This window comes from Camelina sativa, chromosome 20 (genome assembly GCF_030686135.1).
Source record: "Camelina sativa cultivar CO46 ecotype springtype chromosome 20, ASM3068613v1".
NCBI classification, from domain to species: domain Eukaryota; kingdom Viridiplantae; phylum Streptophyta; class Magnoliopsida; order Brassicales; family Brassicaceae; genus Camelina; species Camelina sativa.
This window is the reverse complement of record NC_141899.1, coordinates 29,927,370-29,944,652: the sequence shown is the minus strand read 5'-3', so window position 1 is coordinate 29,944,652 and position 17,283 is coordinate 29,927,370. Positions and strand designations below refer to the sequence as shown.

Sequence of the window (17,283 nt, the reverse complement as noted above, 5' to 3'; positions counted from 1 at the left end):
TACAAGTGTAACTTAACTCATATTCCTATGGAGTTTGGTTTAAAAATGTCCAAAGATCAAAACGAGAAGCCTAAAGCTGATGCCACCATGTATTGTCGGAGAATCAGTTGTTGAGGTATTTATTACATACTAGGCCTGATCTTGCTTTCTCAGTTGGAGTGGTGAGTAGGTATATGCAGGATCCAAGAGAATCACATGGAGCTGCACTTAAACAGATCTTAAGATACTTGCAAGAAACTTTGGCTAATGGTTGGTTTTTTAAGCGTGGAGGATCAAAGGACATTGTTGGCTACTATGATAGTAGTACCAACGTTGACCTGAATGACGGTAGAAGCACTATTGGTTATATGTTTTACTTTGGGGAATCACCAATCACTTGGTGTGTGCAAAAGCAACAGACGTTTGTCTTATCCTCCTGTGAGGCCGAGTTCATGGCCGCGACAGAAGCTGCAAAACAAGCCATTTGGCTCTAGGATTTGCTGAGTGAGATTATAGGACAGAGTACCAAGAAGATGATCTTGTACATCGACAACAAATCCGCCATATAACTTACCAAGAACCATGTGTTCCATGGTAGAACCAAGCATATTCACAAACGGTATCACTTCATCCGAGAATGTGTTGAAAATGAACAAACTGAAGTAGTGTTTATTCCTGGAGAAGAACAGAAAGCGGATATACTCACTAAAGCCCTTGCAAAGATTCAGTTCAAGGAGATGAGGAGCTTCATTGGTGTTCAAGACCTCACTAAGAAGAACTTGAAGCTTAAGGGGGTGAATGTTGGGTAAGCTTCAACATTGCTTAGAGCCTAATATATCCTTATCAAGTTGGATAAGGACAAGAAGGGCTCATCATAATCCTATTTAGAGTTAGTAGGTATCTAGTTCTAATAGGAATATGATTAGTAAAGGATTTCTAGTTCTATAAATAAGGTTGTTGAGTTGTGACAATCTTTAAAAAAAGCATAAGAGCTTGTGAGGTGTTTAGTTTTTGAGTTATATTTCTAAACATCAATAAAGACGAAATATTTTTTTTAAACACTTTTGTGCTTAAGAAACTTTATCAATCACGAGCTCGATTAAAGCATTGTTCATTAGAAAAAAAAATATAGAGTTAAACTTAAAACTTAAACACAAGCAAACTAGATCTGGTCCTAGTTGGAGAAGAACCCGATCTAGGCGGAAGAATATATCTCAAATTGATTAAGAACATGAAATCCAATTCAACAAGAAGCCAAATGCTACAGATATTAAAAATCCTGCAGATTTTGGAAATCGCTTCTTTCTCTCTCTAAAATATGTGAGAGAGAAGAGAGAGTTTAATTTGACAATATAATTATAATTTAATTATATTGATGTTAACCATAAAAATATGTGAATTTATGGGATATATATTTAATCTTTAGAAAATCTATTATAGTGAATATATAGAGGCCTGTTCGTTTATTCATTTGGATGGACCATCTAAATGAACCATTCAAATTTTGTTTGTTTTTGTCAAAAAAATGAGCATCATCCAGAATCATTCACATGGATCATCTGAATGAGTTTTAAAATTTTAGGCAAAAATTTAAAACTCATTTGGATGATTCTAGTTGGATCATTTGGATGGAGATGGTTTATCCAAACAAACCCATTTGCATTTAGATTCATTGATATCTTGTGTTTTTATGTGATTTTAAAGCTTAATTATTCATTGTTTTGTACATATTCATGAGCTTTTAAGTTGTTTAGGTTGCATTTTGCATCAAGTTTGGTATCATAGGCGTTGGAGTAGAGATATACAAGGAAAGTGTGCTTTGAAGCCAAATAAGTCAAGAATTTGCAAGAAAATGGAAGAGAAGGTAAGAAGACCAAATGATCGACCAACCGGTCGATCGTCCGCTCGATCAAAACACGAGCCGGACTTCAGACTTCAACAATCGACCAAGCAATCGACCAAATGGTCGATCAAGACATGAGCTGGACTTCAGACTTCAACAATCGACCAAGCAATCGACCAAATGGCCGATCAAGACATGAGCCAGATTTCCGAGACTTGACCGATCGACCAAGGAATTGACCAATGGCTGATCAGGACAGAGGAACGATCGCCGGTCGGTCGATCAGTCGGTCGATCGTGCGCTATTTTTGGAACCAGAACCCGGTTTGTTCCAGTTATCTCTGATTGGTTTAATTGCAATCCGGTTTGTTCCGGTTTAGTTTCTATTTTCCTATAAATACTCTAACCCTATTAAGGGGAGACTTATCTTTTGTTTTATCTTTTAGCTTAGCAATTTTTAGGGTTCTTAAGCTTGTTTACTCTTGGTTTGTTGAATGATTGAGTCCTTCTAAGTTTTTAATAGCAATTTCTTCTTCAAATCTCCTATTCTACAATCTCTAATTATAATTTCCCAAGTATCAAACCTCTACCTTTGTGTGATCATAACTATGAGTGAGTAGATCTTTTAGAACTTTGGGCTAGGTAGATTAGGGAGATAGATGATTGATCTTTGATGCCTAAGGATTTATTTATGTGTTTCCTATCTTGATTAGTGTTAATAATGCTAGATAGCCTTGGTCAAGCTTAATTCTAGACATTAGGATTTCCATGCCCATAAGGTGTTTGATGAAATTCCTGAACCAAACTATTCAAGAGCTTTGTATTCCTAGCCAATGGAAATTGATGATTAGGGTGTTTAGTGGTATAAAGACTTGATTTTAATGCATGCTTATCTTGTGATTGCCTTTGGAAATTGTTGATGATTGCTTGATTTGCATAGAATCTTTATCATGGAAGTGAATTGATTTACGTAAGTGTTCTTAGCCTAAGGATTATTCTTGATTGTTTGCTTAGACATCTAGGATTGATTAGCTATCTCCTAAGTCATTAACCTTGCCCAAGGTTCATTTGTTTTATCTTGATTTTAAAACTGTTCTTAGTTGTGTGTTTGCTTGCTTTTAGTTTGTTTGTTTGCTTTATTTAAAGTTGCTTCTAGCTAGTTGATACATAAAATAAACCTCTTTCTTATTAGTTTAGATTAAGCATTCATGTGTATTCCTAGTGTGTTGATCATTGCAAACTGAGGTTCGATAATTTAATTGATAAAAGTACTACATCATTCATCATCCAAATATACTATTTTTTTGTCTTGTTTGTTGGTCATTTGACATTAAGATGAATCATTTAAATGGATCATTTAGATCTAAATGCTAAATAATGAAACGAACAGGCCCATAATATGTAAAATGGTGTTTGGTAAATATGATTAAAAAAAGATTTTAAATAACAAAATTTTGAATTTAAAATAAATATAAAAACTTAATTCGTTTTCAATTAATATAAAAATGTTGAAATAAAATATGATTGATAATATTTAACAAGTTTAAAAATGTGAAATATAGGAAAATAAGTAGATATACAATAGTAGAGGTAATATAAATTTAACAAGTTTAAAAATGTGAAATATAGGAAAATAAGTAGATATACAATAGTAGAGGTAATATAAATTTTTTCCAAAAAAAAAAATATATATATATAAGTTATTTTTTTTATGGTAAAATTTGATATAAAAAATTTAGAAAACGTTTTCTGCTGTTCTGAAAATTTAAGATGATGTATTTTAATACTTTGTACATGTTATATTAAATTCAGGAATAGTTTCTGTTCTAAATAGTTTAAGGGCCGGAAATACTGAATTTTACAAAATTCAGAATTTGTATTCTACGGTTTACTCTATGTTCTAAACGTTTTAGTATAATTTTTCTACGGTTTACTCTATCCTCTGAAATCTTTAGAATATGTTTTATTCTTTTTACTCTATCTCTGAGAAAATTAGTTGACATCTACTACGGAAAAGTAGATTGTATACTCTGAAACTTTTAGTGATTGCTAAATATAGAAAGTGAATATGTGGAATAGGAAACTGAATATTTATCTAATAATTAGGTAAAATCGTAATAATTTGTTAAGATTGTGTTCTACAAAATTTAGAAATAGTTTTCTAATGATTTTAGAAATTTTTAAAACAACCCTAATAACAACCCTAATCGTTTTCGTTTAGTGGTGTGTTAAACCGTTTTTTCCCATTTCTTTTCACCATTTTCGAGCCATGGCAATGCACATCTATGTTAAGAGTGGAGAGTGGAGATTGTTTGACAATCATGAGTGGAGGTTTATTATTGATGAAGACAATCGTGGAAGATTACTAACTTTGGAATCGAGTACAACACATGAAGAATAGAAGATTATGGTTTCGGAAGCCTATGGAGTAGAGCCTAGTATGGTTGATATGGAGCTAAGTTTTTTACCCACAGATCTTAGTGCTGATTGTCCTCCTGTCGTTATGATGAATAATAGTCAGGTCACAAATTTTCTTTCATACTATAAAAAGAAGAAAATAGTAAATTTGTGTGTGACATTCAAAGGTGGTGTTGAGGATGTTGGGAGCAAAGTCATATTGGATTTGAATAAAGAACCAGGGGTTTCAAGTGTTGAAGATGGCGATGGTAGACCGAATGAAAACCTTTATACATTTGTGGGTACTGATGATGCCAAACGGAGGGATGTTTTAGGGAAGAAAACATCCGACGAAAACACCGCTTATGGTGTTGGAACGTCGTTGAAAGGTGTGAGCGTAAGGAAGGGTCAATATTTCAAAAGCAAGGAAGTGTTACAAGCAACAATGGAGTTGTATGCTATGAGGTACAACTGTGACTGTAGGGTTACGAAATCTGATATAATAGTATTCTGGTGTATACGCTGGATAGAGGATGTTTGCAAATGGAGTCTTCGTGCTGAGTGTTTAAATGGGTCTACGTATTTCAAGATAAACAAGTTTGTGGGGGACCATACTTGTGCTCTTTCGAAGAAGAAGAAATTTTGTAGGACACCTTCAGCTAAAACAATTGGACATCTCATTATGCAGAATTATGAGGGTGTATTGGAAGGGCCTAAACCGAATGATATCATTAATATTATTCGTACAGAGTATGGTTGTGATTTAACTTACTCTCAGGCATGGGAGTCTCGCGAGTATGCAGTGAATGAAGTTAGAGGAATCCCTGAGAAGAGTTATTGTAAAATACCAAAATACTTGTACATGATACAAGAAGCGAATCTGGGTACCTATACAAATTATGAAGTTGATTGCGACAGTAGATTCAAATATCTGTTTATGTCTTTTGGTCAGTCAATAAGAGGATTTTACAAGGGAATGAGGAAAGTTATTGTGGTTGATGGAACATTTTTGAAGAACAAATACAAAGGAGTTCAACTAGTTGCTACAGCAGTAGATGGGAACTCTAATTTGTATCCAATAGCATTTGGAATTGCTGATTCTGAGAATGATTCTTCATGGGCGTGGTTTTTTGAGCAACTAAAGGTTGTTATTGGAGATGAGAAAGATTTATCTTTCATTTCAGATAGGCATGTGTCAATTAGCAAATCACTTGATAAAATCTATCCATTGTCTACTCATGGTATTTGCATCCACCACTTGATTGGTAATGTTATTACATATCACAAGGGAAGGGGTGTGGCTGATTTGGTTTTAAGAGCGTCTATAGCTTATAGAGTTGCTGAGTTTCAAAAAAGTTTTGGAGACATTTGCAACATCAGTCCTGCGATTGGAGAGTACCTAGAGGATGCTGAGGTTAAAAAATGGGCTCGATGCCATTTCCCTGGATACAGATATGACCAGAACACAAACAATGCTGCAGAGTCGATCAATTCAGCTTTGAGATCACCTAGAGAGTATCCAGTAATCCCTTTACTAGACAGCATCAGAGAGATGTTAACACGCTGGTTTTTTGAGCGAAGAGAATTAAGTGCCAAGCAGAAAGATCCTTTAACTGTTAAGGTGGAGAAAAAGATGTCAAGAAGAATAGTGAAAGATAAATACTTTAAAAGTTATCCGATTGGAAGAAACATAATACAGGTCAAAGCGCATGGGGTAGACTTTGTGGTTGACTTGGAGAGAAGGACATGTACATGTGGGAAGTTCTAAATGGGCAAACTCCCTTGCAGACACGCCATCAAAGGAGCTTTTGATATAGGCAATGATCTATATCCATATGCTGATGATATGTATAGTACTACCAGTTGGAGAGAGTACTATGAGGAGACTGTTAATCCAATAGGTATTCCAGAGAACGAATGGGGCGTCCCTGACCATGTTGAGGCTGCAAAAGTTTTACCACCTGAAGCAAGAAGACACCTTGGTAGACGAAGGAAACGAAGACATGAAACGGTGGAAGACAAGATAAGAGCGTCTCAACAATCACAATCGTCAAAGAGACACAAGTGTAGCCGTTGTGGTAAAGAAGGACACAACCGATCAACATGTGATGTCCCAATATAGGTAAGGTGACTTGTTTTATTCTTTGTTATGATTTTAAACCATTCCCAGTTTATTTTTCAAGAAGACACCCTGGTCGAATTTTTCATTTCTAGTTTTTGTTTAAACTCTACTCTTGAGTTGACAAGACTGGCTTATACATTTCATTATTCCCAATTTATAGTTGATTTATTCATTTCTACCTTTTGTTTAAACTTTATCATACACAAACATATTCGGCAAAAAAATTATGATCATTGTGATAGGTTAACAAACCATAATTTGATGGTGAAGGTCAAAAGGGAAAAAAGCAAACAAATTTCAAAAAAACAAAAAAAAAACATGATCATGTTCATACGCTCAACCTAGTAATTTGCTGCATCCAATCATGAGCATGCACAATATCACCAAGATCACCATCATCTTCTTATTGCTGGCTTTTGCTTCAGCCAAAGCATCCTCTATCTTCTCAAATATCTTCTTTTCCATCTTCTCATAAAATATTTTCTCAAACTCCAATCTCTCAGTTTGAAATCTTTCAGGTGCTTCTCAAACTCAACATTCTTTGCAGTCAGTGTCTCTATCTCGTTGACTAAAGCCTCATCAACCCATTTAAAGGTGTGATCATCGTTCCTAAGCTACAAGAATCCCAACTGTTATAATCAAAAATTTAAAATATACAAAACGTGTAAACAAATCAATTTACCTTGTTTGATGCAGCAAATCCACAACGATAGTATCTCCGGTAAGGATTGGGATCAGACTTTGATATAAGTGCTATAATTCCTTCCCCGCACCAACATCTCCTTGGAACACCAATCACTCTTACTCTTGAACGGGAACTATTTGATCCAGTCGAATTGCTTGATACATTGCTCATCTTCTTCTCGCAGTCGATAGGGTACTAGGTCGATATTAGGTTTCTTTGAATTTGGGATTTATGTGTTTCTTTGTAAAGAATCGGGTTAAGTTTATAATTTATGATTAGCTCTCAAACCAAATTAAAGAAACTCGGTTTGGTTTTAAACGAAATTAAAGGAAGTGAGATTTTGGTATTAAACAAAATTTAAGAAATTCCGGTTTGGTATTAAGCCAGACTTAAAAGTATGTTTATTGGTTTGATAGAATTGGTGAAAAAACCATCGACATCCTAAAGAGATGAAACAAAAAATCATATCATATATTAAGCTAAAACAAAAATCATATCATATATTAAGCTAAAACAAAAAACAGAAATCATATCATATATTAAGCGAAAACAACAAAAAAACCAAAGTCATATCATATATTAAGCTCAAACAAAAAACAAAAATCATATCATATATTATGCTAAAACAAAAAAAACCAAAGTCATATCATATATTAAGCTAAAACAAAAAAAAACCAAAGTCATAGAATGTGTCAAACTAAAGACATAGTAAAAAAGATGAAACAAATCAGTCAATTTCGATATGGTGAGACTCAGACTTTGGAGGGACATAGTTCTTCATACGCTCAAGTAATATTGGATCCTTTGCAGCTTCCCACAGATCGACAGCAATCTTCAAGCGCGCTTATTTGATGTTCTCATCGCTCATCAAATCCAAACTTAGAGATTGCATATGACACTCAATGTATTTCAATGCATAGACCCCGCAATCGCTATGCGACTTATTCAAATCGGAGAGCATCTTCATGTCTATGATTTCATATTGGTGTCAAAAGAGATGCTTTTCCATTCACCTTTGCATTAATTTCTTTCAAAATCCTTGGGATGGACGTTGCGAAACACTCGACATACCTTCTATTCTTGTGTCCAGCACAGTCAAAGACTTCAACAGTTCTTAAGACAAAGTTAACGCAAACAGAAATCCAGTGGTTGCTGTTGATGCAAATCAGAGCGTATATCCTGTCAACATCTGTACCCCATTGTTTTCCTATCTTTCAGTGAGAAGAAAACTCACCATTAGCATACTCGAGAAGTCTACTATCCCATTTGTGTTGCCGCTTTGTCTTCAAGTACTTGGTGTATTCCACTTTGATTCTCTCACTGAACATGCCATTCATGAAACCAACACGGTCTGACTTCATTTGACCTAAAGATGTTTTCTCCCGGAATAAGTACATCATCGCATCCCTTTCCTTGAAAACAAATAAAAGTGAAATTTAAATTTAACCATGGTAAAATAATGAACAAATTAAGTATTGAAAAAGTCAAGTTTATACTCACTTGATTGTGCAGCCACTTGTAGTGAGTAATGACACGGTCGAGCACTTCATGATTAATTACCGATGGACCCAACTTAAGTTGCTCGTGACTGCGGAAAAAAAATAGTAATATGTAAGCTAAAATTTTTAAAATCTGGACAATTATAAAAAAATAGTAATTTGTAAGAACACGTACCTATGATTCCTTTGCCATGCTTCCAAAGCATTCCATCTAACTTCGGAAACGAAAACCAAATCAGCATCCTCGTCATACTTTCCCGCATCTATTGGAGGATCAACTCCAGGTACACATGGTTTTTGCGAAAGATGTCCTACTGTTTTCGCTAAGAAATCTTAAGTGCCCAATAAATCCTGACTTTCAATATTAAGGTCTATGGCCCCCGATTTGGTGAACAAATCATCGAAAAGAAAGTTATCTTCCTGTCAATGAAAAGAACAAACAAAGTTTAATGTTTACAAACAAATAAATCCAAACAAAGTTTAATGATTACAATACAATACATAAGTTCACAAAGACAATTACAATACTTAAGTTTACAATTAGCCGAATAATTTCAAAAAACTTACAAAGCCGAATGTTTAAAAAAAAACAAAAAAAAACATAACCGATTTCCAAAACATTAAAACGAAGACAACTTTTACCAAGTTACTTTTTATGTACCAAACTTTTTGGTTGAACGGATGGTGATTTCCCCTGTTTCAAAAATAAGAATCAATAAGTTTGACAAAATCATTACATATACAACACCAAAGCATATAAATTATTTATTGACTTACCACATCTTTTGGTTTAAAGGATGATGGTGTGGCTTGTGTCGAAGTTGATGCTATAGTCGATAGTATCTCCTTCACTTCTGATACATCCTCCTCCACCTTCTTCAATCGCTGGCTTATTTCTTCCTTAAAAGGCTTGAAAGAAGCTTCAAACATACCTTTAATGAATGACTTTATTTCTTCATCAAAACCATGAGTGAACGACGTTGCGGCTCGCTGACATAGGAGTTGCATTTTTCGACTCTCTGCACCATGATCAATCTGCTTCGTCTTTCTCTTCTTCGTGCTTGATGCTCCCACATTTACATCTTCCTTCTTCTCGGTACTCTCCAACCCAGACAATTGATTGTCTCCATCACTTTCCTTTTCAACATGATCATCTTCGTTTACAACCTCCTCTATCTTCTCTTCTTCAACATCATTAGATTCAACATGACCCCACTCATGGTCTCTAAAATCGTAACCAGATCGCACCAAGTCGTTTACGTTTTTGACTCCCACATCATCGATCTCATCATGCCTAAAAAACTTTATATCATCGATTATGTCAAAATTTCCTGACCTCGAGATGTATGGATAGACGATATCCTACCAAAAAAACAGTAACAAAAATTTTGGTTAAGCAATAGTAAAAAAACAGAACCATATTCAGACCATGACAATTAAAGAAGAATAGAGAAAATTAATTACTAACCTTTGGTCCAAACGATTGCTCTATGATGATAATGTCTTGATAAGACAATTTTGCAGCTCCCTTCCAGTTATAACATCTAGCACCGTTTGTGAATTCCTTGTTGATCTTTTCTCCCAACAACTCTCCAACCACTGGAATTGCTTCCATAACCCATACTTGAAGTGCAAAGGAGAAGCCATTAAGAATATAACTGTTGGTCTTCTTCAACTCCTTTCTTGTGTCCATGATCGAGGTCACAAGGTAGTCAAAAGAATGCAAACCCCAAGGATAAGCTCTCAACTTATCAAAATCCATCACCAACTTGATGTATGAGAGAGGGATCTTTTTCTTCTCGTCCTTAGCCATTACCAAACCAGCTATGACGCACACATATACAAATCTTAGCTTGTCATCAGGTTCCCACTTGGGAGCTTCTACTAGGTGCACATCCATCAGCCGCTTAATGGTAATCTCCCCATCTCTCTTCAATAGTCTAGCCCAAAAACCTTTATCCTTCTTCCAACTGTCTTTATTCCAAGATTTCAAATCTAACCTGAAATCATCCTTGCTTTAGCGGATAACCGATCGGATTTTGGTTCGGATCAGTTTAAAACTAAAATCCAAATTACACTCAATATAAAAACCAATCGGTTTTAACAGAGAAACCAAAATCGATCCAAATCGATTTTTTTTGGATCGGTTTAGATTGGTTTGTTCGGTTTCGGATTATATGCCCAGGACTATTAAATACTTCAACAACAACGCTAATATTTTTCAAAAAAAAAGAAAAAGAAAAAACAACGTTAATATGAAATTGATTATAAAAAATTAAATGAATATACGTAAGAGTCTGGTTTTGATGTAACGTACAGCCACAATAAAATTCAGGAACTAATAAATCATCCTATGTGTGAAACAGTTTGCTGAGAGTCTATTTGGGTTCCAAACAGTGGCGGACCCAAGAAAAAAATTAAGGGGGTCAATTTTATAAAAAAAAATGTATTCGTGTTATAGGGGAAAATCAAACTCGGTTATTGGGGGTCAACCTAGAGGGTGGGACAAACCAATTTTGCTACTCATACTTACATGATTTACATACAAAAATAATTATTTTACTCTTTTAGGGGGGGTCAGTTGACCCTCTACCTCCTACATAGGTCCGCCATTAGTTCCAAACTTTGAGAAAAATTAGGGTTGACAGCCTTGCAATAACAATTTATGTTTTTTTCCCTTTTACCCGATCATATTTCAAGCAGGATCATCCATTTTCAATTTTAATAGTATTCAAAAATATAAATGTGAGTTCAGCCTCAAAGACGGAGTACAATAAATTAAATCTTCATAACCTTTTGTTTGGATACATACATGATAGGGTTAGAACTTCAAACAACAATATTCTTGCACCAAGCAATATAAACATAATATTTACCTCTTCAGCATCTTATCTAGAAGTAGTTGGTTTGAATTAGTCGTTTGTTTTGTTGTTTGATTCAGTCAGTTTGAATAAGTCTTGTGTTCCTGAGATGTAGGAGGCAAATCCAAGTTGTTTCAGTTTTTTAGGATCCACTTTGTTGAGCCCTTTGGTCTATTTAAAGAGACAAAGTAGCATTCTCAAGTTTTAATAAGTACAACGAGTATTTTCAGTTCTTTTGAGAGTTTTGGTCTGTGCTACATTTAATAAGTAGTATCAAAGCCATTCAGAAAATGGGTTTTAGATCAAATCAGAGAGTGAGAATGAGTGATAAGGAGGTTAGCATTCCAAAGTTTGATGGTAACTATGAGCATTGGACAATGCTAATGGATAGAGTTGTCAAAATGGGCTGTCCACGTCTATTCTGATCCGTCCAATATTGACCATTTGGATGAAGGACACATAATTGATCATGTCCATTAACGACCATGCCTATTAAAGACCATGCTTTTATGGGCTGTCCATGGGTGTCTATTGGTCAGAATATAACAAATTATGTTAAATGAAAAAAATGAACACATATTTCTAAACACAAAAATGTCTAACCACAAATGTCTAACATATCCAAAGATAAATTTGACACAAATGTTTAAAGTCTAAACATAAATATCCAAAGACATTTGAACACAAATGTTAAAGGTACATAATCCAAAAGAATAAACACAAATGTCTAAACACAAAAGTCTAGAATGTTTCAAACACAATGACACAAAGGTTTCAAACTCTTTCTCTTTCATTTTCTTCTTTAGCAAACTCATATGGATCAACAATCTCTTCAAAACCTTGAAACTAATTTCTAGCGCAAATTAGAGCTTGGACATTAGAAGGAAGGAGTGAACTTCGATACTTGCTTAAAACCCGACTTCCAATGCTGAACGATGATTCTGCAGCTATAGTCGTAATAGGGATGCTAAGGATGCCACAAGCCATAGAAGACAGTTTTTGAAAGCGGCTTGTATTGTCCTTCCTATATTTCAAAACATCCATGCTCTTAAATGCCATTATGTTCAAAACTGGTTCATCCAAGTACTTCTCTAGTACTGACTTACCATTAGCACCAACTGTTTGGGAGATGAAAGCATAAAATCCCTGGAAATGTATAAAAACATAAGACATTCAAATCATGATTTAAAACAGATCATGAATGTTACAGCAGTTTGAATCTCAAACCAGAAGATGAATCAACAGAGCTCTAAAAATAGATCACAAAAGCAAGTGTTGTAGCAGTATAAGAACAGAAGCAAAACACATACACATACAAGTACATTTTCCTCTAGTTTGTGTGTTTATCATGTAGTGTCAATTCGCACAAACCACTCATTATCACACGTAACAGAAACAGCTCAAAACAGATCACACAAGCAGCTCAATACAAATCACCAAACAATTCAAAACACAATCAATACAAAAACTTATCACAAGACAAATTCATGATTGAAGCAATTTGAACAGAACACTTACATCATATCCAGGAAGAATATTTTGCTCCAATGTGTTTGACTTTGAATTTCCTGCTCCGTTTTATTTTGTTGGATTCTTTTTATAAACATCAAAAGCTTCTTCAGCTTTTTACGCAAATGATCTACCCTTGCATTACTAGTTGAAAAATCTAAGGTATTGAAGCAATACTCTATATAAGTAAACTTCAATCTAGGATCAAAGTCCGCAGCTAAAACAAGTATGTCACTATGTTCCTCCCAATACTTGTCAAATTTCTCCTTCATACCTTTCACCATCTCACAAATAACGTCGTCATAAGAGTACTCCTGAGGTTTCAACCAAGTTTTATTTTTTTATACTTGATTGAAATACAAATTAGCAGTTGGATAAGATGAACTAGAGATCATATTCGTCATCTCTGCAAATGGGGTCAACAACTCAAATATCAACTTTGCTCTTGTCCACTCTACATCAGAAGGGAAATATTGATAACTTGTATCAATCCCTGCAAGATGGCGAAGTGCTTCCTTGTACATGATTGCTCTTGAGGGCATAAGGTGAGTTGAGTTCCACCTAGTTGATACATCCAAAAGCAGTCCATCCCTAGCATCAATTCCCATGGTTTCCACAAATGTTTGAAAGGACTGTTCTCTAGACTCACTCACTCTCACAAACTTAACACTATCCTGGATTTTCTCTAGAGAACCATCAATCACTTCTAATGCTTTTTGCACAATCAAATTCAAGATATGTGCAGCACATCTCATTTGAAAGAACTCTCCATTACACACCAAAATTTTCCTAAGCTGCCTATTGAGAATTTTTTGCATGTTTTCATTTGATGAAGCATTATCAACAGTAATTGTAAATACTCTCTTCTCTAATCCCCATTGCACACCAAAAATTTGTGGCTATTCCAGCACCGGTATGTGGAGGAGGAAATGCACATAATGATAAGATTTTTATCTTCAAGTTCCATCCACTATCAATTTAATATGCAGTCAAAAACATGTAACCTTCTATCGTTATTGCATTCCAAAAATCTGTTGTTAAACAAAATCTAACTGAAATTTCATCCAAGATCTTTCTAAGCTTATGTTTCTCTTTCTCATAGGTCTTTAAGCAATCAGCCGCTGCAGTATTACTTGACCAAAACTCTATGCTGGAATTTTCATATTGAAAAGCCTCCCTAATTCTTCTGTACTCAACGAAAGAGTAAGGCAAATCATGTTCAATGATTGCCAATCCTATCATCTCCCTAAAAACAATCATATCTAACTTCCTTTCACATGAATGAGTGCTTCCTGGAGTCTTTAAGAATGTATTCAAGGGACGTAAGAGAGTAGTGGTGCCATTTCTATGAAGATTAATGCAATAAGTATGCTCACATTAGGTGCATCTAACATTACTCTTACCATCATACAATTTATCTCCAATAATTTTAAAACTCTTCCAATACTTTGACCTTTTACATTTACCTCTAGTCTTGACAGTCATGCTTTCAGCCGTACTCACTAGTGAATCTAGTTCTACAGGTTCCTCTTCATGCAGATTCATATCCTGATCGAGCATCTCATCCGCACTCACATAATCATCTTCAAGGTTCATAGTATCATCCATCTGAAATAACCAAAATCCATAAAAACTTAGCAAATCCACTTATATGTCGCTACAAATTTCAAACCATCATAAGATTTTAAGAAGACCCAGTTTCAATCTAATTCAAGAAAACCCATTTTCAATCTAATTCAAGCTAACCCAGTTTCAATCTAATTCAAGCAAACCCAGATACAAAGAAGTTAAGTTAAATTGGAGAAAACAATCTTACCACTGGAGCAATGTTCTTGTGTTTGTCTCTTTCCTCTGGTACGAACGGAGTGAGTAGAAGAGCTTCAAGGTCGAAGAGAAAAAGAGCTTCGAGGTGGAAGAGAAGAAGACCTTCGAGGTCGAAGAGAAGAAGAGTTTTAAGGAGAAGAAGAGCTTCAAGGTCGAGGAGAAGAAGAAGAAATCGATTTTCTGTTTTTAATTTTTTCCCCAAATCGATTTTGACCTAGCTTTTTAAGTGTTATGGGCTGCCCATTGTCCATATCGTCCATCCATTTTTGTACGTGGGTAATAAAGTGGATCAAGATCATCTAGACCCGCTCCAAATATGGGCTTGTCCATGACCTGTCCATAATGAATTAGACATAGGCGGACCATTAGTAATGGAGAACATGCTAAGGTCGAAAGAATGGTGGAATCTTATCGAGACGGGGATCTCAAGACCGGAGAGAAACATGATCTTGTTCGGACCGCAAAGAACAGAGCTTGTAGAGATGAATCTGAAGGATCTCAAAGTGAAGAATTATCTATTTGCTTCAATGGATCAGATGATCCTTAAGACCATCGCTAAGAAAGACAGCTCAAAGGACATATGGGATTCCATGAAGACGAAGTACCAAGGGAATCTCCGGATTCAGAGTGCTCAACTACAGGGATTGAGGAGGAATTTTGAAGTGTTGGAGATGAGAGAAGAAGAAACAATCACGAAGTATTTCTCTCGTGTGATGGTGGTAGCTAATAACATGAGGGTGATGGCGGAAGATACGCCAGATGCGAAGGTTATTGAGAATCTTAAGAACGCTTGCAGAGAGATTCACGTATGTGGTTTGTGCTATTGAGGAATCCACGGACATCAAGAAGCTCTTGGTGGATGAGTTGCAGAGTTCTCTCTTGGTGCATGAAAAGAATATGCGCAAAACAATGTGTGAGGAGCATGCTCTTAAGGTTGAGGGTCAAAGAAGAGGTCATGGAGGTTACCAAGGCCGAGGAAGAGCATACCGAGGCGGCTAATCTGGTAGAGGTGGTAGAGTTTGAGAAGATTTTGACAAAAGCAAGATAGAGTGCTCTAAGTGTCATAGAATTGGGCATTTCAAGAATGAGTGTCCAAGCTGGGAGAAGAATGCAAACTACGCTGAGCTAGAATAAGCTGTGTTGCTGATGGCATACATTGAGCTGAACAAAGCAGAGGACAAGCATGTGTTGTTTCTTGACTCTGGTTGCAGCAATCACATGTGTGGTACCAAGGCGTGGTTCACAGAGTTTGACAATACGTTCCGTAAAAACATTAAACTCGGCGACAACAGGAGCCAGTAAAAACTTAGGTCTGACGAGGAGCCAACATTATGGCATGCAGACTTAGGTCTGACGAGGAGCCAGTAAAAACTCAAGGTTTAGACCTATGGGTAAAAGAAAGTCCAAAAGTCGAGAGCAAATAATGCCTGGAGCGTGACTTTCCGTAGATCGGTCAGAGGAGTGCAGGCCGTGGAGACGGTTGCACGAGAGTCCTTGGCTGATGGTTATTCGAGATTCGAGGATGAATCTATGTTGGTGGGGGAGAATTATAATACCCGCAAACCAAAACTGTGCGTTTTGGGGGAGGGTGTCGATCGACGCCAAGGGGGTGTCAGTCGACACCATTGTTTTCTGGTTCGACCAGTTCGATTTAATTATCGATTTGGACCGGTTTGGTTTAAGGAAACCATTGAACCGAGATATAAAAGGGAGAAATCGACCTAAGGTCGTGTTATGTTTTTGTCTCACGCCACTTTGAGAGAAAACAAAGAGAAAGTGTGTTCTTGAGCTTTTTGGTGATTTCTAGGTTGGCTTTTCTTGGGAGATTTGAATCTAGGAAGAAGCTAGAAGGTTGCTGGGAGTGTGGGATTTGTCATTGTTTGTCAGATTCTTCCTGCAGTGAGGTGAGTGCATGACTATGGCTAATCTAAGCCTGTGATTCCTTGTTCTTGCTTGTTTGTTGCTGTGTTTGTGTGTTTTTCTTGTTGGGATTGATTGCTACAGGTTCCTACGGATGTATAAGGCTTGGGTCTCGAGTATTGGACGATTTGGTGAAGTTTGGAAGCGAGATTTGACTCTCGGCTTCGCGGTTGCAGAGGGAGTGTCGATCGACACCAATTGGTTTCTGTCGACACTAATGAAGCAGCATCGATCGACACTGTGGGGTAGTGTCGGTCGACACCATGAGCCAGTGTAGGGTCGACACTTGGCTGGTGTCAGTCGACACCTCCCTTCCAGCGAGTTGATGTTTGTTTTCCTGGTTTGTATGCTTTGTTTGTTGATTGTTTGGAACATTAGAATTACTGTTGCTTGTGTGTATAGCCCAGTAGATGGGAGGATTGCCTCACTGGGTGTTTATAAAATACTCATGCATCTCAATTTGTGTTTGTGGTGCAGGTAAAGGCAAAGTGTGATCGTGGAATCAAGGCAATGAAAAGGAGGATGTTCTAGGGACTCGATTGGATGTTGTCTGGCTTTGCTAGGTTGCTAGAGTTGGGTCATTAGAAGTATTGCTAGGTTGTTGGTTATGTGATTCTTGTTGGTTGAATTTTGGATATTGTTATG

At 36.2% G+C, this 17,283-nt stretch overlaps 1 protein-coding gene and 4 pseudogenes across 1 annotated transcript; 2 read left to right on the top strand and 3 right to left on the bottom strand.

The window, feature by feature from the left end:
- Positions 1–4,900: 4,900 nt before the first annotated feature.
- On the top strand, positions 4,901–6,340 carry LOC147919611 (uncharacterized; annotated as a pseudogene).
- A 336-nt stretch (positions 6,341–6,676) lies between these two features.
- LOC147919610 (uncharacterized protein At4g04775-like) lies at positions 6,677–7,196 on the bottom strand (annotated as a pseudogene).
- Positions 7,197–7,656: 460 nt separating this feature from the next.
- On the bottom strand, positions 7,657–8,362 carry LOC147919609 (uncharacterized; annotated as a pseudogene).
- Positions 8,363–8,857: 495 nt separating this feature from the next.
- LOC147919608 (uncharacterized) lies at positions 8,858–10,494 on the bottom strand. Its single transcript, XM_087504024.1, has 5 exons — positions 9,993–10,494; positions 9,302–9,886; positions 9,175–9,218; positions 9,048–9,051; positions 8,858–8,944 (listed from the first exon to the last, which is right to left on the bottom strand). The coding sequence occupies exons 1-5, from the start codon at positions 10,422–10,424 to the stop codon at positions 8,858–8,860; spliced, it is 1,152 nt and encodes a 383-aa protein (XP_087360150.1). The 5' UTR covers positions 10,425–10,494.
- Positions 10,495–11,705: 1,211 nt separating this feature from the next.
- Positions 11,706–15,741, top strand: LOC147919607 (uncharacterized; annotated as a pseudogene).
- The last annotated feature ends 1,542 nt before the right edge of the window (positions 15,742–17,283 follow it).

Excerpts from the sequence above, each read along its gene's own strand:
- LOC147919608 (XM_087504024.1), bottom strand. The coding sequence starts at position 10,424 with ATGGATGTGCACCTAGTAGAAGCTCCCAAGTGGGAACCTGATGACAAG. Across the intron at positions 9,887-9,992 it reads AGCAATCGTTTGGACCAAAG|GATATCGTCTATCCATACAT; the intron begins GTTAGTAATTAA and ends TTTTTTTGGTAG. Across the intron at positions 9,219-9,301 it reads CCTTTAAACCAAAAGATGTG|GGGAAATCACCATCCGTTCA; the intron begins GTAAGTCAATAA and ends TTTTTGAAACAG.